This window comes from Cariama cristata, unplaced genomic scaffold (genome assembly GCF_000690535.1).
Source record: "Cariama cristata isolate BGI_N322 unplaced genomic scaffold, ASM69053v1 scaffold909, whole genome shotgun sequence".
Taxonomy (NCBI): Eukaryota; Metazoa; Chordata; class Aves; order Cariamiformes; family Cariamidae; genus Cariama; species Cariama cristata.
In genome coordinates, this window is record NW_009637196.1 from 44504 (window position 1) to 67715 (window position 23212).

Sequence of the window (23212 nt, forward strand, 5' to 3'; positions counted from 1 at the left end):
GTGCTCTGGTCCGTGCTCTGCACCACTTCATGGGCTCAAGTACAGCCCCGTGAGGCCTTCTCACCCCTTCCCATGGTAGGAGGTCTGTGGGCAGGGAGGAAGGCACGAATGGGGACGGATGGGCATAGATTCATCTCCCATTTCTTCCTTTATTTTGGTTAAGCAGAGTAGAGCATAGCAAGTGTTAAAGCTCCTACAGTTCTGAAGAGCACCGCCTGCCATTTTGGGCTATATTTAAGATCTAATTTGACTCGAACACTAGCAACTTCTTACTTCAATACTACATACAGTAAATTACTACATGCAGAGAAACTATGGCCCTGGGATCATGTAAACATCATGTATATTATACCTTGATAAATTTGTAGGCCACTATTTTAAAAACAGGGGCTCTAAAGTTGAAACACAGTCTTTATCCTGAAGTTGGTAAAAGCCTCAACTGGCTGTCAAGTGAGATCAAATTGATGTGTAGGCTGAAGCCTACTATGTGGTCTCTGGAATTAGTTTAGGAGAGTTTGGGGGTTTGTTTTTGTATTTTGTGTTTGTGGCAGCATTTTAGGGGGGGGTAGATGAGTCAGGAGTGAAGTTGAGCATGGGAAAATGAGGAGGAAAGGTGATGTTTTAACACTTGTCTTTGTTTCTTACTACCCAAATCTATTTTAATTGGCAATAAATTAAATTCATTTTCCCCAAGTTGAGTGTGTTTTGCCCATTAGAGTACTTGGTAAGCAATCACCCTGTCTTAGCTGGACCCACAAGCTTTCTCATCCTGTTTCCTCCTCCTGCCATGCTGAAGATGGGGTGTGAGTGAGCAACTGGGGGTGTGTTTGACTGTTTGCCAAGACTAAGGTTGTTTTTGAAGAAAAATTGGAATATTTTTATTTCCCTTTTCCTAGTGTTTGGAGAATTAATTCTTCCTTAATTTTTAGCTAGTTTCCGGTGACCAGGTTTTAAGTGGAAAACCTGTAAAAACCACTGAGGAGTGAATCTTCCTTAATACAAGTCACCATTTTATCAAAGAATCCTGGGTAAAACCAGAATGAGCTTGGCTGCAGAAATTAAGTTGCAGGCACTACTTCTCCTTCTCCCTCCATTTCTTATTTTCAGCAGTATACATAGCCTTTTCACTCTCTCAACTCAGATGAGTAAAGCCATTGTGTACATTGAAGAAATGGACAGCGTTGCAGATGTGACGTTTCCAGCCGTGCCCCAGGTTGTCTCACTTCTGCTGTATGATGATACTGCTAAAAGCAAAGAGTATCCACACCCTCCAACTGGCTATCCTGTTGTCTGTGTAACGGTAAGGCTTGTTTCTGCATACTTTTATCCAACTTACTCATTCCGTGCTCTGGACCATGTAAGAAAATTGAAAGATATTCAATTCTGGAAAATGACAGCTAAAAGCAGCAGGCTGTTACTGTGTCAGAGGCACTTGCTTGAGGTGTTTCTTGAGGTCTTTCTGCTGACCTAACTCGGAGAACGAGAGCTTCCAAGAGAGGGTCACTAACACCCCTAACCTGTGACAGCTCTTTCTGCAGTGAGTGTTTCTTGCTGACCTAAATAGGTCTTTGGTACTGGGCTGTGCTGTCAAACTAATAACCAGATGACTGGGACACATGGAATTTGGGCCAGAAAAACAGAGATTTCTAAACCCAAAGCTGAGCAGACAGGAGGGTGAGGAGGAGATAAGTGCTGCCCAAAAAAGGTTGGTGGCTGGGCCATACAGAGCTTTCCAGAAACGATTCGCATCCCGGGCTTTGTGAGCAGAGTTGTGCTGTGAGCAGCTGAGCAGATTTTACCAAAGTTGACTGAACAGCCTCTGTCCCATCCGCAGGAGACTGCTCTCCCAGGCAGAGCTGGCAGAGGAACACGTACTTGTGTGCCTGCTGCTTCTGTGTAAAGTCAGGTGTTTTAAACTGTTGATCAAGGATGATTTTTTTGGGGGGGGGGGGGGGGGATTTGCACTAGCAGAAAACACACATGCATCTTAATCCTGCTTGATTCTGTTGTGAGAACAGCAGCAGACTGCTGGGGAGCATGCAGTTGCAACTTGGCAGCTCTTTGCCAGGGATGTGTGAATTCAGGCCAGTCATTTTATATTTCTAACATTTGCCCATTTATTGGAGTGGTTTCATGCTGGGATTTTTCAAGCTAGGGTGTCTGAATTTGGGAGAACTGACTTTGATGTTGTCAAGAGTTCAGTTTTTGGAGTTAACACTGGCATTTTCCAGGTTTGCATGGTCAGAGGTGACACATGAATTGTAACAACAGCTCACTACTATCTGGGGTTTGGGTTTTCGCTTGTTTGTTCTTGCTTTCAATTGAAAAAGCCCCATGGCATTCATTCACATCCCCTCAAGGGGAAAATAGTGTGCCTGCAGAAAGTTTATTTTGCTGATACAGTTTTAGTAATAAGCACGATACTGTTAGAATAATGCTTAACAGCTTGCTTGCCTGGAGCAGATGTAGGTAAGAATAGATAACCCCCTTTATTTTGTGTAAATGCCAACCCATAGGCATGCAATCCCAAGTATTCAGACTATGACAAAACCGGATCCATCTGCACCACGGAAAACATCAATGATACTCTGACCCTGTACCGCTGGCTTGTCAGTGCGCCGAGTGGGAGTGACGGTGTCACCAGCCCGATGAGGGAAGTGGACTCCAACACTTTTTTTACCAGCACCAAATCCATCTCTCTGGATTCGATATACTTCCAGGCAGGCTCCAGGCTTCAGTGTGCAGCTCGAGCTGTGAATGCCAATGGTGATGCAGGTCTGGAGCTGCTAAGTCCAATTTATACAGTAAACAGAGGGGAAGGTAAGTTGTTAATGACAGGAATTAGGTAGCCTTTCTGGGGAAAAGACGAGGTAGTGTTTGTAGCTGATAGTGCTCTGCTATGGGGTGTTTTGTTTTAGGGCATTAGTGCTCTTATGTTAAATTTTTTTTTTTTTTTCATACACGCATGGACCTGTTGCTAGTGAAAGGCAAAAGCATCTTGTAATCATCTCATCAGCTCTGGTATTTCAAGAGTTTGTGCCCGTCATAGGCCACGTGTAAAAGATTGGTGGGTGCATGGTGGTAATGATTTTTTACACTTAATTTAACTAGTGAGCAGAGCAGAATTTGACTTCCTCAGTCTTGGGTCCTTTGCTTTTCTCAATATATGTATTTCAAATACACCTCTCTTTCCATGTGTTTTAGTTCAAGCAACACAGATACTGACACTGAGAGCAGATTGTAGGTGTATCGAATTTGATGTTGTCTAAAGACCTGCAGACTAAAGACAGTGAAAATACAGGTGCTGGAAAAGGGTGGGGGCATGAAATCCAGGTGGAAATGCAGATATTGCAGCACTGCACGCATAACTCTGCTCAGAGCTTAGGCTATGCCTCAGAACGCAAGGGGACATCCTAATTCTGGGTTTAGCCCACATCCCTCGGGTTTCTTAACTGTGATTCGTATGTAGATGTGTATGTCTAATTGTTGCATTTTCTCAGAAATTCAGACGAGGAAAATGCATCTTTTTGCTCTATCAGTTAGTGACTGGTTCAGTTACTTTAAAGTCCTATTCTGCCCAAATTAAAGCAGGAGCCTGACTTTACTGCATCTCCACATTCAAGAGGCCAAAATGTTGAGTGCTAGGGGATGACTTTTCTCTGTCTCTTTAGACTATAATGTTTCATTTGGGCTCTATAATTAAATACTCACTGGGTGAGAGAAGCACTAGCACACTGTCTATGCAAGCAGGTCCTACTGTGCTTCCTCGGCTCTCTGTTTGTTTGGTGCAGTTCAGTCCTGCTACTTCTCCTCTGCTACACGGAGTCCTTCACCTCTGTCTCCTCCGCCACAGTGCAAAACCCCTGGGTAGGATTGAACTATGTGGGAAGAACTGAAAATTTTTGTGTTACCAGGGTATTAGTGATGGTCCTGTTGTAGCGGCAGTGGCCTGTCAACAAGACAAGGCTTGTGGATAGAGGCAGTATTTTTTGTTAAGATCACAAGCTGGGGAAAGAAGGGAAGCTTTTGGCCATGTAATCCAGAGTGAAATCCATCAAGGTTTTAGGCAGTTGTGTTCATGCTCAGTGGCTGAAAAGTAGCTCCCTTTGAGGCTTTCCATTGTTAGCAAGTCAGGCAGTAACCTGTGAAGTTTTCAAGGTTCTCTGAGGCTCTTAAGTATTAGATTTATAGGTCTAAAGTGGCCATTTTAGCCACGATAGCTCCTCTGTGGATTTACAGCTATGCTCCTAAAGTGCCAGGATTTTGTGTAATTTAATCAGAAATGATCTTTGCCTCAGTCATACACAGAAAAAGAAAGGACCTGAAATACCTCTCCAGCCTAAGTGGCGGACCCCGCAGAACAGCACAAACTGCACCTGCGTATTTCAGTTAGCTGTTGTCCGCAAGGTGTTGGCTCCCCTCAGGCAGCCTGTTTTTTGCGGCAAGAGCTCAGGTGTGATTGTGAACTACCCTGCCCTTCATCTCAGTAGGTGACGGCTGCCAAGGTAAATGCTGATGTAAAGTTGCCATCTCCCAGTTTCTAGGGAGGAAGAACAAATCCTTACCGGGAAGAGGTCAGGTTCCTCAGCCACTGCTGGGCATTGAAGGGTTTCCATAGCGCTGTCCTTGCCTCTCTGGAAAAGGACCTCTTGACCCTAGGGGTTAGACCAGGCAGCATGGGCAGAGCTGTGAGGAGATCCCTCGTTAGCATGTCAATGTTTCTGCATTTTTCTGACCTAGCTCTATGGACAGACATCTCCAAACTGCTTAATACGGGTACAACACAGTTTAGCAGGCATCTCGCAACCTGTCTTTCCCCTTTGCTCAGGTCTCTGCCAACCTCGCATCCCAGGAACAGTAGGAGCAGAACCTTTCTCAGCTAAAATTCGTTACATGGGTCCAGATGATCCTGACCATCCCAATCTGATCCGACTGACAGTCACAATGCCCCATATGGATGGTAAGCGTCAAACTGTGAGAGTTAACTAACATGCGCTGCTTTGGACTTTTCCTCTCCCACAGGTTTGTCTCCACAGTTGTTTGCTGCATTGTGGCAGAGCCGTGAATAATCCATATTTAATGAACAACTTGCCAATTGCAAGGTTAATGTATGGATGAAACACTGGGCATCCCTCCCTCTTACGTTTCCAGACTCCAGCTCTAAAAATATGCTCACAAGTAGTTAATGAATACTTAATTTGCTTTTTTCCATTCACGATGTTAATGGGTCACGTGACTTTTATGTTTTAGGAATGCTGCCGGTTATCTCCACGCGCCCCTTATCCAACTTTGAGCTAACGCTTAGCCCAGATGGCACTCGTGTGGGACACCACAAGTGCTCCAACCTACTGGACTATAATGAGATCCAGACCAAACATGGGTTTATTACAAAGGAAACTAAGAACTCCAAAGTGATTGGAGAAACATCGCCTTACCAGTACAGCAGTGCTCTGCGGTCTGCCAAAACCTTGCGTTTCTACCAGAACCTCAACCTTGAGGCTTGCCTTTGGGAGTTCAACAGTTACTACGATGTGTCTGAGCTGCTGACGGACTGCAGTGGCTCCATCGGCACAGATGGGCAGGTATGTGGCACTGACGCACCTTCCTCTCTCAATGAGAGGCTTTGGAAGCGCAAGTCCAACAGAAAGTGGTACTAAGGATTGCGTGAGAAAGGATTTAGTCACTATGCAAGCAGCTTGATACGTGTTCCCTTGGCACAAATATTTTTAGAAGTACAGGTTTGTTCCTTTGCACTGTATTTCCGTACACAGACGTGATTCATCTTCCTGGTGATTAGGCACAGCTTACTGCATTGCTGTTGCTCCTAGTCTGGATTTTAGAAACTCTGCTTTTTTGACTCAAAGAGCTTTTCCAAACTCTGTACGTGCTTGTGCTATGAGCCAAAGCCCGTGTAGCAACATATTCAGAGAGGCTACAACTTTATTGCCTTATAGAAGTAAACCATATGTGTAAGTATGTTATTGACCCCGGACATGTGTTCTAAGCCTACATAAAAAAATGCTCTTTTACAAAAAACCCTCAAAACGCTTTTTTGAATTAGAAGCTCTCATTTAGGTTTACAGTGTTTGGGCTTTAGGCAGAGCTGTCAAATAGGTGAGATTTTATAAACAGAAGTTTGGTTGATAAGGAACAAACACACACGTAATTTTCCTGAGTAAAACAGGCCATCGTTCCAGGTCTTTGATGCGAATTACATCAACATCCATCCCAGCCCAGGCACGGTGGCTCCCCTGCCCGGTGTCTGACAGCACATTGCATTTACTTGGAAAATAACCCAACGCACAAGCGCCCTACAGCAATTGCACTTAAATTAGAGGAAATTTCAGGGGGCTGTAGAGCCTCTGTGGTGACTGTGCCTTGAATCAGCCTTTGCTCAGCAGCTTGGTGCTTTCCCATTCTGTAGGTGCTCAACTGATGCTCAGTGGCCAAAGACGATTTATTTACTAGTTATCTGCTTGGCCACCCATTCCGGTTGCTTGGTAGAGAGAGACCTCCATAACTCAGATCATAATTTTAAATTGCAGTGTTTCAAGGTGCCATCATATATAGAGTTCAATCTATTGTAAAGGTGGGTGTTACTTACGGGACTCATTTCTAAATTTGTGTTTGATTTCTCAATGCTAAGGAATCTGGTGGTTCTGATCTGGAATTTTAATGTAGGCCACCTTCAATTTCTATGGAATTTGTTTTGGAGACTTTTTTTTTTAAATTCCAAAGTAAAGCAAAATCTTACATGGTCCCTATTTTGGAGAGGTATGAACCTTGTTATTTAAATTGGCAAAGATTTGGGGACATGAGCAAGCAAGGTGGTTTGCACCTGAAATAAGTGATATCAGTAACACACGAAAAACGTTTCCATGCAGGTTTTTTTGCTTAGGTTGAAAGAGTGCAGCTCATGAGAATGCAAGGTTGGCAGTGAAAGTAATTTCTTTTTTGAGGTTGCATGCAGTAACCTGGTACCTCAATGTTTTTCAGGTCTTAAATCTGGTGCAGTCGTACGTAACTCTGCGGGTGCCTCTCTATGTCTCTTATGTCTTCCACTCCCCCGCTGCCACCGGTGACTGGCAACATTTTGATTTGCGGTCTGAGCTGAGACTTACCTTTGTGTACGACACAGCTATCCTGTGGAAAGATGGGATAGGCAGCCCTCCTGAATCAGAGCTCCAAGGTGAGCTGTTCCAGGTGCTGCCACTTCTAAACTCCATCCTGTGTTCTGATGATGGGAGATGTACGGTCAATAACTTGATGCTTTTTAGCCTTGAGAATCTCAAAAGCAGTAACAGCACGCTGACTCTCTCAGTTAGAACACCCATCCAAAGGACAATTATGTTCGGTTTTTAATGTCATATGTTACTAAACTAGATGTTTTGAATTTTCCCTCAATTGCACGCTGCTTTTAAGCTATAAAACATGAGATAAATTAATGCACAACTCTAAAGCAGATGTCTTATGGAGAGATAGACTCCAGTGCTGAATTGGTGCACAGTTACAGGGTAACGGAAGCACTTACATAGCCCCGTGCAGGGGAAGTGCCTGCAAAAGGGACCTTACTGGAGTGAGCAGCCTTGGTGTCTGTGTGACAAAAAGTCCCAGACCTCTTTTTTCTCCCGCCTGCACTCTATCAGCATATGCGGATATACTTCAGGTGAGTCTGGTCTTATGTCAGCAGAAAGGAGAAAAAAAAAAATCTGCCTTAATGGATTGAACAATTAGCAGGTGTAAATGAGTGCATTTCTTCTGAAGTTGGTGGGTTTTGAAGATCTGTCTCAAAACAGGGTTTCATATCTGTGAAGAGCACCAGGCTTTAGGGCAAAATCTTTCAGATCTCCAGATGCAGAATATATATAAAGAGCCTTCCTTTAAAAACGCACTTGGGAAATGTTCGTGCTAAAATCATTGGCTTTTTCCTCCCTAGGCTCCCTCTATCCCACGAGTATGCGGATCAATGACGAAGGGCGACTAGTGGTGAATTTCCGAACAGAGATTCGTTTCCGAGGCCAGCTGGTGATGTCCCACCCGGGTGCGTACCCAGCCTGTCCGCCTGTCCTAGCTGGAGTGTCTGTAGTGCTGTCTGCCTGGCAGGGAAGAAAGGTATCACAGGAAAGGGTCCGTCTCGGTGTAGAAGGGGAATAAGTAACAGAGGCACTTCCTTTTCTGGGGTGTAAGTTAATTTCTTTCCATTCTCTTGCTGCTTTATTTTTATGTGCTGATTTTGTAGCATGCCAGGCATCAGTATTAGTTATGGCAAATTACAATTTGCCTTTTATTCTTTCAGGAACGTCTCTGGCATCAATGGTGATGTCTGCTGACCACCCTGGCCTCACGTTTACACTCAGTCTGTTACGAAGCGAGCCGACCTTCCACCAGCCTGTGCAGCAGTGGAGTTTTATCTCAGACTTTGCTGTGAGTTTGCATTCAAACTTGAATTTAGGGAAGCAAAGGGAATGTCAGTTTTTAACGTACTTTCCATGTAGTCGTTTGCAATATGAGATCAGTAAGCATCAACTCATTTGGATGCACTTATCTATTTTCATTACGCAATGAACAGTCAGAAGTCCCTGGTATCCCTAGAGCTTGATTCCAGAGGCCTGAACCCATGCGATTGCTAGTGCTAGCCGGCACCATTCATTGAGCAGGCCAGTGCTGGAGCTGTGGCCTCTCTTGAAGAGTTTGACTTTATGTTATCTCCCTTGGCATTGCCAGGAAACCACGATCCAGGAGTTGCTGCTGCTCTTCTGAGGAGCTGGATTTTTCCCCACATGTGGCACAGCTGCTTAGCTCCTGCTGAGCTCAGGAGTCAGTGGGAGCTACTGTGGCCCCAAAGCCTGTGCCTCCAATAGCGCAGAAGATCCTTGCTTGAAAGTGTCTTGCTTCTGTGAGAGGGACACAGCCCAGTTATTCAGCTCTTGCTGAGTGGCAGGAAAGGAGCCATTTGCGTTTGCTAAAAATCCATCCAAAATCGTCTTCTCTTCAGAGACATTTAGTATGTCAGATTTGGACATTGACATGTTTGCCACCACCGCCGCAGCAAGGTCAGTCCCTCAAAGGCCTGATAGTAGGTAGTCTGTATTAGTCCTCGTTTTACAGAGAAGTAGAGGAGAGACAGCACGTGTCAGTGCCTTGCCGATGCTGCTAAAATGTGCTGGCGGTATTCGTGCACACGCTTCCTGCATGCCGTAAAGCGCTGCGATCGTAAACAGCAATGTCCAAGTGTGTGAAGGTGTTTAGGACGCTGTTGCGAATTCAGCTCGGCTCAGGGGCAATATAAGCTGAAAAAATGATTGTTCAGAGACTGTGGAGAAACATTAATTTCTCTAATCTTTTCCCAGGTGCGCGATTACTCGGGTACCTACACTGTGAAATTCATCCCTTGCACCGCTGCGCCCGGTCAGCAATATGCCCTTCCTGTCATCTGCAACCCGCGGGACCCAATTGCGTTTGATCTGGACATCAGGTTCCAACAGGTACACCATTTTACTTTGGACTTACACAGTTTTCTATGAAGCCTCGTGGGCAAAACCAGCCAAAAGCAAATTTAGGCTGAAAGGCAGGTGTTCTGTAACTACTGAAAGAGATGTTCTGGCATAGGCCATCCAGTACCAGTTGTCAGGAGAAAATCATGGAGTGTTTCAGATGGCTTCAGAAGGAGTTTTACAGTGTTTGTAGATTGCTCTAGATCTTATCTTCTCAGAAGAGATGAAATCAAACTAAACAAATTTTTTTCCAGTAATTAAAATCTTCTTTTTCCATTTATTTACCTCATAGTCTAACCTATTCCCAAGTACTTGGCTGCTTTTTTCAGGAGGGCGGGAGCTGAAAGGGGAAGGAGTTTTTGTTCTAAGTTTTCAAAAATGTAGTCCTGAGGTTGGTTTTAGACTCAATGTAACAGAATTGTCTTAAGAGGGTCTTTTTCTCAAGCCATGGGAAACACTTCATTCAGCGTTAGTGTGGCTTTGTGACAATTTTGCTGTATATACTAAAGCAAAAAAAAAAAAAAAAAAGCAGTGCACCAAGTAGCAGTAACTTATTGTGGACTGTTAAAGACCAGATAGCATTTGGAGCCCAAGGACTCTGAGACTTAACTTCCAGTGAACATACCAAACTTTTAAAAACCTCTTAGTATAACATTGCATCCTTCAGTCAATACATGAAAAATGCCCTGATTTTTATTTTTCCCCCCCAAAGAGGCCTTGTCAGTGTCAGTCAGAGCTTGTTCAGCCCTTTTGACCATCAAAACTGCTCTTTAGCCTTCTGTTATCCCGTTATCCAGTTGCATGCCATGTGTGGCAAGAGTGGAGACAACTGTATTAAATGCACGTCTCAGTCTTGTTTGCTCAAACAATCGATGTTGAATCGGTGTTACTTAAAGATACTGCTTCAGCAATAGTCTTCATGCTGCCGCCTTTTAATGCAGGACATGAGTGCTACACAGGAAAAGGGAAATGATTTGATGAGGAAGGAAATAACCAGAGTTGTGGAGACATTTGCATATTAAGTTAATTTTGCACTTCTATCTATATAATCACACCCTTATGACTGTTAACCCCTAGATGCTGGGTTTGTTGTAGTCAACAAAGTTAAATAGTGGTGTGAGACAGTTTAGTTCTTTATTTCTATGTCGGAGAGCCTTCTGCTGCCCTTGATGTTGCCCTGGCATTACACGAGCAGTGGGTCTCGCAGCACTCCAGAGGGTCGGATTCACGGGGCAGGCACAGACCAGCGGCCTGGTGCCAGCTTCCTCCATCCAAACGTGCTGGGCTCTCCTGGGCTTCTGCAGCCAGGAGGTGTCTGCGGTGGGGAAGGCAGGACGGTGGTGACTGGGAGGGACCTTCCATTGCACCGGAGGAGTTAACCTACTTGCAGGGCAACTCCTGTGTCATCTCCAGGCGTGGGCCATTGCCCAGGTTACTTTCCTGGGCAAATTGCAGGCAGCTTCTAGATCCCAAGTGGAACATCCACAGTGCAATCAGGGCTGAGTAGGGGCAGATGAGGTTTCCCACCCTGTGCTTGTTGGTTTGAATATGCGGATTGTTGGTTAGAGTAGGGGCAAGGAGTTGTGGAGCTAGGTTCTGGTCCTCATCTAGTTTTACTGGCTTCTTGCCCACAGCCCTGTTCTCCCAGTAACTTCTGCAAGTGTCACTGAAAAGATACATTGCTGTCCTGTATCTGAGGAAACAGATACGATTTGCTGTTTTACTGGGCAACATTGAAATAAAGCACTACAATTGTGTATTTTAATGGGTCAGGATGAGAAGTGCAACGGGAGGTTTGTTGTGTGTATGTATGTACGTACGTAGGAGGGATTCCTGTAAATGCTGTGTACTGCTGAAAGGTTTGATCAGCACATCAGTACAATCATTGTAAAGCTACAACCAAGGCATTTTTTTGGTAATTTAATTTCACTTTTCCTCACAGGTCAGTGACCCAGTGGCAGCAGAGTTCAGTCTAAATACTCAGATGTTTCTGCTGTCCAAAAAGGAACTTTGGATATCTGATGGATCAATGGGATTTGGAGAAGGAGCTGATGTAGCCTTTACCTAAGGTAAAAAGGCAATTGTACATTCAGCGTATTATGAAAGCTAAAACAGAACCACTTTTAACAAGAGCCGAATATATATTTTTCTAGTTTTATAACCCCTACGTGGTCTATGTATTTCCACTGCAGAAAAGTAAAATACAGAAGCACTAAAATATGATATAATTTAGTGTAATTGAAACAGGCTTTGGTTCTGTTTATGGGCTCCGAGAGGAAAAGCATTCCAAGGGCAGAATTTAGGTGCATATACCTGAAACCGCAGTTCTGAAAACTCTTGCTCGGTTCCTGCATAATCACACATTCCCCTCACTCTGGTTGTTTTGCTTTGAAGCTGCCCACACTAGAACTTTTTGCCCCATTTTGAGGGGGCTAAGTAATTTCAGTGCTTAGGTTATTCTAGTCAGAAATGCAGGAATTGAATACTTGTACACTGGAGGCTCCTTGACTTGGTCATGCAGCTGTTCTCAATTGCAGACTGGATGCACAAGAACTGCAGCTGGCTTCAGCCAAGCTGCTCAGACTCATTCTTCTTTTTTTTTTTTTTTTCCCTGAGTTCTGGCCCAGGGCAGGTGCTTTCACACTGTGCTCACTCACTGACTGGAGCTGTTATTAGGTTCCAGGGAAACTCCTGGTAATGACAGAATTGGACCTGAAATAATTTTGGTTTTAATTGGTCCCTTATTTGAGTTGTCAGTCTGAACCCCAAATGTCCTGTTAAGAACTGTATTTTGCTTGATATAATGCTAGCAGGTTGGGTAGTTTCTTATATATGAATATGGGTTGCCCTCTAGTGAAGAGAAGGGAAAAACTTGCTTAAAAAAGAGCTGCGCCATCTAAGAACCACACATCAGAAAATAAGACTAAAACCCATGATAAATTAGTACTAACAGTCATGGAACATACTGTCTTCATGTGCAACGGGAAATACACTTAAAGCCAGATAATTCCTGTCCTGAGAACTTTTAAGAACAATGGTTTGATAATAAGTTGATTTCATAATTTTAAATTGACTGGTATAATGTAAAATGTCTTAATATGCTTTCCTAGGATCTGAAATCTATGGCCGAGTGATGGTGGATCCAGTTCAGAATCTCGGTGACTCCTTCAGCTGCAACATCGAGAAGGTGTTCCTTTGCACTGGTGCCGATGGGTACGTGCCAAAGTACAGCCCGGACAATCAGGAATACGGATGTCTGGCTGACTCGCCTTCCCTCTTGTACAGATTCAAGATCCTGGTATGTAACCAAAGAGTTGCGCTAGCATGCGTTTTTAAATCCCTGATTTCCATATGAGTCTGGAAATACTAAACTTCCTTTAGGATAAAGCTCAACCAGAGACACAAGCAAGAGCCTTTGGAAACCTGGAGTTTCATGCTACATTAGCAGCTGATCATGCAGATGCTTTTCCTCTAGTAAAACAGCCTGGCTCTGATGGTTTCAGCATGTCATCTGCTCCACTCTTCCAGGTAAGTTGTCTGGTAAGTCAATCAATCACAGAAGTTCTTTCATGCTAAAAGACATCTGGCGTGGAGAACAGACCATGCAGCTCATCATGGGCGCTATGCGAGTCAGAGATGGCCTTCAGCAACACATTTACTTTGTTCCCTCTCCCTAACAGTGTAGAAACAATGACAGCATTGCTTTATAACAGCGAGCTGTTAGTGCAGACAGCAAGGGGACCGGGAGCAGAAGACACATGGTTTAGCTTACCATGACCTCCCTTTACATGGGAGAAAACCAGGAAATTAGAGTTGATTTTCTTGCAACTTGGGGCTGGGAGGGTGGGTGGGGAAGATAATTGGTTTGTATAAGCTATGAAATAAAAAGAGAGAACTATGCATCCTGCTTTAGGTCAGATTAATTCAAATTCCTGAAGTCTTTTTTTGGTTTCCTGAAGCGGGGTTTTTCTTGCCTAAATTAAGACTGGTGTTTTGTTAGGTAAATGCAGTAGCCTTTCTGCATTAACACTAAGAAAGAAATAGGCTCTCTTAGACCGTAAGTTTCTCTGCCTTCCTTCAGCAGTCTGCATGAAGAAAAGATTAATCCTATCTCCACGTGCCTATTTCTGCTTTTGACTTGAATTAGACATAGTTGGCAGCAAACTTAGGACATCTGTCTGGATGAATCTGGTGCTTGGTGGTTTCCAGTTTGTAGTAAATGTGCATGAGGGGGTTTGTTGGTGGTTTGTGTTGGTTTTTGTTGTTTGGTTTGTTTTTTAAGGTGGCAGCTGGCCGAGAATGGTACATTCACACTATTTACACGGTCCGAGCGAAGGAAAATGCACGCAGGCACAATGGCAAAAGAAGTCTTGACTACCACAGTGTGTTGTCCTCTGCTAAAGGTAAACGCAGCAGAAGAGCCAACCCAGACGCCCCAGTCTTCATGCCAGACATTGGCACAGACAAAAACAGGGGCACGAATATACAGCATATTGCACTTGACCGTTCCGACAAAGCTGTCATCATCCAGAAAGACACGGTCCCAGCTGACACGCTGCATCGCCTGCCAGTTCTGGAAATCACAAGCGGGGACTCTGGAAACGGTATTGTACCCATTACTGGAGGCTTGGCAGGACTGCTCATTCTGATCTTCACTGTGGTCATAACTCTTGTTTTGTTGAAGCAGAGGAAACAGCCCTCTGCTGGGAAAAGCAAAGTGCCCATCAGCCCCTCCAGCAGCAGTGAAACTGTGACCACACGCCACAGCAGCAGTGACAGTTCACACGTCTAGCTGATTTCTTGGGGGCTCATCTTTTAGCATGTAATTTCACCAAAAAGCACACGCTCAAATCTAACTCTTGGCTGACTCCTTGGCAGACAATTGGCTGCTCTAGTTCTAATCCTGGTTCAATTATTTGTAATAGGCTGCTATTTCTGGCAGGGTTGGTGTACTAGGGTCATGTGCCAGTGACTAATTTATAGAATTCAAACTAGTACTCCATCAATGGGAGTTGATTTCTTTTTTTTTTTTGAACATATTTTCTTTAATGTTTTCGATATGCAGCTGTAAATGTGCCTTATAGCCACCATGGAAGGTTGATGCCTAGAAGGATGCTGGTTTTGATTACATGTACAGTATCCAGCTTTCCTCTGGTTTTGGGGTTTTGTTGTTGTTGCTGTCGGGGTGTTTGTTTTTTTTTTAAATAATTATTGCTGTGGAAGGAAGACGGGGATAGTAGTAGTGGAATGGCAGCTAAAGATGATGATGGTGTTCTTTTAAATGAGTGACACCAACAGTTTTGTCTCAAATTATAATGAGGACCTCAGCCATATGGACAGGAGCCTCACACAGGTAAGGCTGTACTTGCAATTATCTTGTAAGGTGAGCATTACATGTGATCAATGAGAACTAGGACTATATTGTAAAGCCACACTAGAAAAAGAGTACGTTAATGCCTAGGTGCTGGCATTAAGTGCTTTCAGGCATCCTGAAACAGATTCTGGTACTTAAGAGCAATACTAATGACTGCTTTCCCATGTTGTACAATAATTGCCTATCATCTTCCTTTGCTTGATACAGACATTATAGCATCAAAATACAGTCAAATACTTCTAAAACATAGCTTATTTTACCAGATGACACGGGGGAAACACACTTGTATCATCTAAAGCTGTATCATCTAAATACTTTGCTTCACTTTTTACTTCTACTTGAAAGAAAATGGATTTTCTATAACTAATAGGATGCCATTTGGGAAATTAAGGTTTAGTTCCTTTTGCCTCCTGCACACTGGCACTTGAATTATTAGCACAAATGAAGTGCTGCTCAGCTATTTAATAAATCTTTCCCTTCTGCTTCCTCTAAAGGTTTTTATTTAGGCTAGTGGTAAAGGCATGATCAGGGCTTGTTTTGGTTTGGGTTTTTGATGGTGTTTGGGTGGTTTTTTTGTGAAAAGAGGTGCTCTTAAAGGCTTCAGCATTTTTGTTTAGGGTACACAAAAAGTGTAAGCAGTTAGACTGATTTCTTCTAGGGCTGCCATGCCAATTCAAGATTGGCTGTTACCTCTGCTGTACATACCCAACTTCTTTTGACTTTTTGAAGAGCAAAGTAGGGTTACTCAATCTGTTTTCAGCTGTTTGCCAATAAAAACAATTCTACCCTCCTTAGGCCATGCTAATTAAGTACAAACCTCAGTGTGACTGACGCCTTTCTTCTGGCACAGATTTTAAGCAGAAAAATGTTATAATTGTGTTCCAATCTGCATGTATGTTGATCATTACTTCCTGAAGTAAATACCTGGCTTTTCCACGACTGTCAAAAACCAGAGTATATTTGTGCAGTGAAATTAAGTTCCATAAAAGTAAGGTTAGAGCCACAGAATTCCTGGAAATGGGGTTTGGCTGGTAACAAGAAGACACAACTAAATAGCTCTATTGGTCACATAATGGAAAAGTGTTCACAACACTCTAAGAGGAGAAAAAAACTGGGGGATGACTAAACTGGGGATGACTAAACAGGTACTCGAGTGGAAACATTAATGAAAAAAAGTCACATGAAGCCTTATTAATAAATGAAGCCTATTTATTACTTCAAGTGTTAATGGTAAAAAAAATTCAGCACAGCTGTTGCATTTAAAAAAGTGAAACTACCTTAAGTACTGTGTTTCTGGTTCAGTAAACAGATGAACCCGATGTCCTTTAATGACATAATAGTTGAGCATTATACAGTACATCTTATGAAGACCCGTAAATTAAAGAACTACTTTTTAAATTTAGCGATTACAAAAATTCGGCGTTCACAGCTTTAGCTTCTTTTTTCTTCCACGACCATCAGGAGTACCATCCATTTTGCGCTTCTGTGCCTGTAAGGTAAGGTTTTTACTAAGTTACTGTGATACAGTAAGATTGAAACCAAGCAATATGTTTTAAGTCAAAGCAGATGGAAATGATTTACACCCTGGCAGCTTTAAAACACGATAAATTGCAAATGTTGTAATATGGCAGATACGCACATCCTCCTCGGGATAGCTGTTGTTTTGTATTCTTCCAATTCTGGAAGAGTATGCATTCATAGAGGTAAAAAGCATAAAGAAGTAAATAAGGATAATTTTTATTGGTATGGCATTTCTAAACACCTGTTGAAATATTCTGTGAATAGTTCTCAGAAACTGATTATTCCACCACTCTTAACTTTACTGATTTCTGCACATGTGCAAACCAAGTTGCACTTGTAACTTTTTGATACAACACCTCTAGGCAAGAACAACCTGAGCAACAAATCTAGGCAAGAAAATGGGTAAAGTTGGTATTTCCTTTACAAAACAGGCCTGTGTATTTTGCACTACTTTTTCAATTTAGTCAGCAAAGAAAGACACTAGTCAAGCATAGGTGCTGTTTTCCCAAATCCTAGCTCTAGAAGCCCATTTTCATGCAAGAGATGGCAGACAGCAGAGTTGACAGAGGAACACTTGTGAACAGAGCTGTAGCATTCTCAAAGTGCAATGAATGGTCTGCATCGCCTATGCGTCCCTCAGTGGTAAACATACATAAATGTCTTTAGGAATAAAAGTTAATTAAAGGCCAAACAAATCTGCTCCAAAGCATGTGAGCTGCAATTTAGAACCTAAGCTTATTTTCCTTTGTTTGACATCCACAACGGTACTAGCTGAATGATGGCGTACAATTTAGAACCTAAGCTTATTGTCCTTTGTTTGACGTCCACAACGGTACTAGCTGAATGATGGCGTGGACTTTAAGCAGCTCTTAACGCTGCCCTGTAAGGTTTTGTTGTTGTTTTTGAATAACTGTAGATATCACTTTTCCTACACAATTAGAAAAGCACCCTGCCTTCAAAAATGCCTTTTTAAATCTTACCGAAGATGGTTTTGGTCCGCGTTTCTTCTTTTCTGCCTTTTCCTTTTCTTCCAGTTCCATGTTTTCTCTTTCAATCAGGGTGATTAAAGTATTGCATCTCCTTTGCAGCTCCTAAATTGCACAACATACTCACTCACTACATTAGGCAGCATTTTTAACTTACTGTAAAAATCATACTAGAATATTAGAAATGCCTATAAGTAGGTAAAAGTTTTTTGCTATATCCTGGCAGAGCAAAAAGGGAATTAAGTATATTTCTGATAGTTACCGACTGGATCTGATTACAGTTACAGGAATGGATCTGATCACAGATGTTTGCTTTTGAAAACATGTTTGTATTTAACTCAGATTCATGTTGATTTTGAAAAACAGTACCTTGGCATTTTGAATTTCTCCTCCCATAAGACTTTTTAGTTTACTGCATTTGCCATCCACTACAGTTGTTGGAAAGCCTATAAAAATTTAATGTCTTCTACACATGCACGTATCTCAGTATTTCAGAAGCTACTGAATTAGCCTGGTGTAGAACTGTGTTGCCATAGGCATTCAGGAACAAAAAGCAAACCAGATTAATACGTACCATTGCAGTTCTGGACTTGAGAAACCAGTCAAATCTGAATTGTGGGGAGTTTCGGATACACTGTCTTAATTCATCATAGACGTTTTCTTTATCAAATCCTAGCTTGTGAAGCATACAGATTAGAAAGCGATCCTCCTCTTCAGTGTAATTCTTCCCTTTATTAGTACCATACGATATTCTTAGCTGGTGGAAAGGGGCTTTGTATCTGCCAATCTAAACAAAACAAATAAGATCATATAAAACTAAGAAATAGTTCAGAGTTGGCATGGGACTGTTTTATATGAAAGCAATGCATCACATGAAAACAGGCAGATGAACAATAGCAAGCTAGAAAGATAGATCTTCTATGATCTCGGGTGCTAAGTCACCGCATGTAAGGAACGGTGGGTTCGAGACAGTGCATTTACTAATACCATCTAACCTGGTAAATTCCGCTTTAGACAACAGACACCTCTGTGAGCTTTTGATTGATTAACAGCAGACTGCAGACCTGTCACTACATTTAAAAATAGTCACGATCTGCCAGGTTTCAAATGGCCATGATTCTTTCTAACATACAAATCCTCAAGAATGGTCAAAATCAGAGTCAGAGTAAAAAGGTACATGAGACTATAGCACATGTTTCAGCTGCGCTCTGGTTAACTGAGTCAGACACTGTTCCTCTCCTGACTTCCCTAGAAGAGATGATGAACTGGTCAAACCTGAAGGGGGGGGGGCACAGGATTCTGATACGCTGTCTTAATTTACTACAAATCTGTTCATTACCAAACTCTGGTTGGCAAAACAGAGATCAGAACGAAAGCCTCCTCTGCTTGGTAAGTCTTCCCTTTTTAAGTAAGTGAGTGCTCCAAACAGATATGCAGGATTTTCAGTTACACAGGTCCAGAAGAAATTCTGTTTCTTCAAAAAGCACGTGTAAGTTATTGGGAGCGTGTTCTAGGGCACTATGAACAATCTGTCTTGTGATAAAGACGATTGTTATGAACAAGAGGTTAGGCCACACCTTAAGTTATCGTCATAGCTATCAGCCAGGACAGCACCTCTATAGAATGGAAAAGCTATAGGAAGCCACTGCTGGGGACTATGCGAAAGAGGCAAATACCATGCCCAACCTGTTGTCTTCACACGTTAGTAACACCAGCTAGACGTGGAGTCCTGCATCTCACCTCATGGGCACAGGGAAATACAGGCAGCAAGAAACACAGCAAAGAGGATACCTTTGTATCAAGTGCCTTTTTTATGCTGATTCGTCTCTGAATTCTGGCTTCTCCTCTTTCTATCTGTGCCATGATCTTCTCTATGTCTTGGAGTTCATTGCATCTTTCCCAGAACACAGCTAAGAAAAGAACAATTGGTTAGCTTCTTATCATGCATTGTAAAAGTTAGGGGATTTTACCGTAAGAAAAAAAAAAAAAGGTGTTAGATGTTACTTCCTTTTACCAGAACTTACTGCTGTATAAAAATGGGCATGCCTTTGACCGATGAGGAACCGTCACTTCCTGCTATCATGTGTTGCAGTGGTACAAATGCTATTTTGAAGGGAGAGTGGATACAGGAGTCTTCAGTTTAAACGAGGTGCGGTAGAGGCCAGAAAGGTTTTTGTTAGCCAATCTCTTCAAACAAAAAAGCTTCTTAAAATGGAAACTGCTATAACAGCAATACATTTTTACAGAAGGAAGCAGGAGCGCAACTGAATGGCCAAAGACAAGAGCAAGTGTCTAAAAGACAATTGGGTGTTTAAATAAAAGGTTTTTTTACAAGAGCTTTTCACATCTGTAAGCTGCTATGTACCCTGCAGCTGCCCTACAGTAGAGAGCACTTCTGAGACATCAGAGGTAAGTAGCCAAGTGGACTTTTAGGCTACAAAACCCAATGATCATCATATATTCAGTCACAAAATGTTTACTGTATCCCACTCTTGATGAGGATGAGGTAATAAAGGTATACACATTCAAGAAAACTACTGGTTGGTTAATGAATACAAGGAGAAGTGAAATCCCTCCAGCTAAGTACTGTTTCTCAGCATTTCCTTTTGCAATCATTAACAAGAATGGAAGACAGCACTATGCAGTTAAGAGTAGATTTAGGATATATTGAAGTGGGCCAGTAATAGTTTACATGCACGTTTTGGTACAGCTTTAATTATGCAGGAGCTAAACATGGTAAAATCTAGATCAGTAGATCCCAAATCCATCAGTACAATTCTACCCTGAAATCTTAAAGAGCCATGTAATAAATTCTCAGAATCAAGATGTTACCATGGTTATAGGCAGTTCAAACTAGGAAAGTGGCATTAGGTATGGACTCACAGAGCTGACTACTTAAAAAGTAAGTTAGTTAGTTACCTGAATACTCAATGACTTCCTCTGGGGTTTTTCCTTCCACTTCTCGTGCTATATTTTCAATGTCATCACGGCCCCACTTCTCATTAGCTTTGATGAACTGGTTAAAATCTCTCTTATTCCAGTTAGTGAATCCCTTTATAGCAATCAAAAGGAAACATTGCACAGAAGTTCAGGATTTGTCCATCTCCAAGTTGGTTTCAATACCTGTCTTTAAAGTGCCTGTAACGTTTCCATCATTCCAACAGTATTAAACCTCTGCTTTCTCTGCAGTTTAATGTTTGTTAGTAGAAAAACTGGGCTTTTTATACTCCAGTCACTGTAGTCTCACTATCTAAATACTGCATAAGGATTAGCACTGGTTCTCCAACTACCTACTAGTTTTGGATAAGAGAGTCTTCAGCTCATAAATTAATCTGCCCCCCCCCCCCAATATTCTCTGAAAGAAAAAGAACCTGGGATCACTTTTTAAAAAGCAAAATCCCTCAGGTGAAGCAAGCAGTGTCTATGATGGTTTTGCTTTGCTGAACAGGCTCACCAAGTGCCTCACAGATACCATCAGCCATTCTCCCTGGTCAACCTTCCTCAGAAGGTCTAACGCTACCTCGTGCTGATATTCAGTAGGGACAGAAATAGTACTGCTGAAGGGATCAGCTCCCAAAATAGGCTAATTTCATATTAGCAATAAACTTACAAACAGTTGGCAGTAAAATGTTCTGCCAGCCATGTTTTGAATTTAGCCACAGCTTACTTGACGTACTGATTTTAATAGTGAACTGTTCCACTGCACTACTACTCCTCAAGCAAGAGATCTTGTCCTGTTATTCCACACTTGCCAAAATACAGTATGAAAATATAATACCCAAATAAGGTGTAACAGGCATTAACCAGTTTTAAACGATTTAAATGTACACGCTACCAGGTTATATACCTGTTCAGCTCCTGTCCTCTTTAAGAGAGGGACACTATCCACTAGCAGTCATAGTGCAGGGAAAGGGATTATTCATCCCGCAGGATTCACTTCCAACATGGGAGTGATACTTGGGCAGAAGCTAGGCTTTAAATAATGTGGGAAGGAGCACGTGCAGCTCTGCAAGGGCCCACAGCTGTCACAGTCTACAGCCACTGCAAGCTTGGGAAGCCAGACTCTGACATTGGGCTGGCTCTTACTCTTCGGGCTTAAAATACGCAGAACATAGCTCAGCTTCGGTAGAAGCTCAGCGCACTGATTTGGTGCGCGTTCGTCAAAGGTACCCAGGCCAATGTCAAACCTCTTTTCAGTCAGAACCAAAATTTGCAGCTGTGTTAACTATGGCACGTGACTCAATGACCAAGAAATGTTCCCGTAACACTGTAAAACACAATGATTTCAGTCTTGCTCAAGACCCAACTATACCTGGGTTAGAAGCCTCTCTTTTTCTTCTAGTTCTTCATCATTAAGAGGTTCTGCCTCATCAATCTTAGCCTGCTCTTCCTTTTGTGCTTGGGCTGCATTTGGCAGATCAGGATTACGAGGTACCTGAAAGGTTTTTGCATTATGTAAAATTTGATTAATTTTTCACAGGTAATTGCTAATCGTCACCTGTCTAATAAAACCTATTCATTTGTTCAGCTCCAAGTGATTTTTTATTTCACTTACTTAAATTAGCCTGAATGGCAGGACAAGTACATATACCGCTACTGATGCAGTAAACTCTTGCAATGCACGAATTCTCCACTTACCTTGTACCCAATTGTTTTCCTGTAGTAGAGAATCTCTTTTTCCAATAGTTCAAAGAGGCGTGGAGGGAAGAACTGAAAGTCCTGTACATTTGGCTGTTTTGGAGGCCGTGGTGCCTGAAAAGCATACAAAGTTTGTATTTGACTCCATTTCACATTCTCAATCTGCTTGTAAGACGTGATTTCAGTTTATAAAGGGGGAAAAAAAAAAAAAAAAAAAGCTTTACTGTTACTAACATGCACTGTCTTAAAAAAAAAAAAAAAAAGGCCACCCCATGCAAGGGACAAGTACAACCATGAAGAATTCTGCAAGTAAAAGACCTGTGAGAAAAGGGGAAAGGGTCTTTTGGGAGGAGGTGCCAGCAAGGAAATCTTCCACAGGTAAGGAAAATTAACGGCTGCTTCAATAAAAATAAAATACGAAACACCTGGATCTTACCCTCCTAACACCTTGCAAGTTTCATCCTGCTCTTACTTTTTTCCTCACAGAAGTGTCTCTCAAGTCCTTTGGATTTTTCTAATTTAAATTGCCTCCCCAATGTATAAAAGTGAATAGAGCAGTTTTTATGAGTAAAGCCCTATTTCTCACTTTCAGCTTTAACCACTTATCATGCACAGTTGAACAATTTATTTTTTTTTAAATTAGCCAACTCACCTTGGGTGCTTTGGGCTCACTGACTCGCAGAGCCTCTCTGAAGTAAGCATCCACAGCATAATTGGCTTTTCTTTCTCGTTTAGGTGGTTCAATCCACTCCGTAAATGCCAGCTATAAAACAAATACCACCACCCAAAAAATATTAGGACTAAGCCTTGCAAAATATTTAGACCAGCGACAAGTTTTATATAAAACTAGGTCTACATCTACTTATTAAATAAGTAATAAAACTTATAAACTATGTTCATAGATTACATTGTATTTTAACCAACACTTCTTAAATAAACAGAGTTCAATCACACAACTTACTGCTTTCCTCCAAAAGAAATGCAGATGTTACCTTCTGTTTTTCTCTGTAGTCTTCCCCTTCAAAATTATACACACTGGATTCCGTATCCATTGTGAAATTCCTGAGTGAGCTTTCTCCCATCTTTGAAAGTTTCTCATTCATTTCCGCAGTCTTGGCGGGGGAAGAGAGAAGAGAAAGTAGCAGTTTTGAAAGGTACTTTGTTATAATCAAAGAGGACCAAAGAGAATCTCCCCCCTT

At 42.2% G+C, this 23212-nt stretch overlaps 2 protein-coding genes across 2 annotated transcripts in view; one reads left to right on the forward strand and one right to left on the reverse strand.

Moving 5' to 3' along the window:
* The window catches only part of FREM2 (FRAS1 related extracellular matrix protein 2), a gene marked incomplete at its 5' end in the record, with an annotated part of 58786 nt that extends 44500 nt beyond the window's left edge, over window positions 1–14286 (forward strand). Inside the window, 12 exon segments of the mRNA XM_009708183.1 lie at window positions 1142–1300; window positions 2517–2820; window positions 4829–4960; window positions 5251–5582; window positions 6997–7189; window positions 7937–8041; window positions 8297–8424; window positions 9351–9485; window positions 11437–11563; window positions 12605–12792; window positions 12876–13022; window positions 13777–14286. Coding sequence (XP_009706485.1) covers window positions 1142–1300; window positions 2517–2820; window positions 4829–4960; window positions 5251–5582; window positions 6997–7189; window positions 7937–8041; window positions 8297–8424; window positions 9351–9485; window positions 11437–11563; window positions 12605–12792; window positions 12876–13022; window positions 13777–14286 — 2460 coding nt within the window.
* Window positions 14287–16059: 1773 nt separating this feature from the next.
* On the reverse strand, window positions 16060–23125 carry LOC104167809 (SWI/SNF-related matrix-associated actin-dependent regulator of chromatin subfamily A member 5-like; the record flags this gene model as incomplete). Its single annotated transcript, XM_009708184.1, has 9 exons — window positions 16060–16357; window positions 17370–17480; window positions 17950–18162; window positions 19167–19285; window positions 20295–20427; window positions 21688–21810; window positions 22014–22127; window positions 22666–22776; window positions 23006–23125. Coding segments are annotated over 9 exons (1110 nt in total), but the record flags the coding sequence as incomplete, so codon positions are not given.
* Between the last annotated feature and the right edge of the window lie 87 nt (window positions 23126–23212).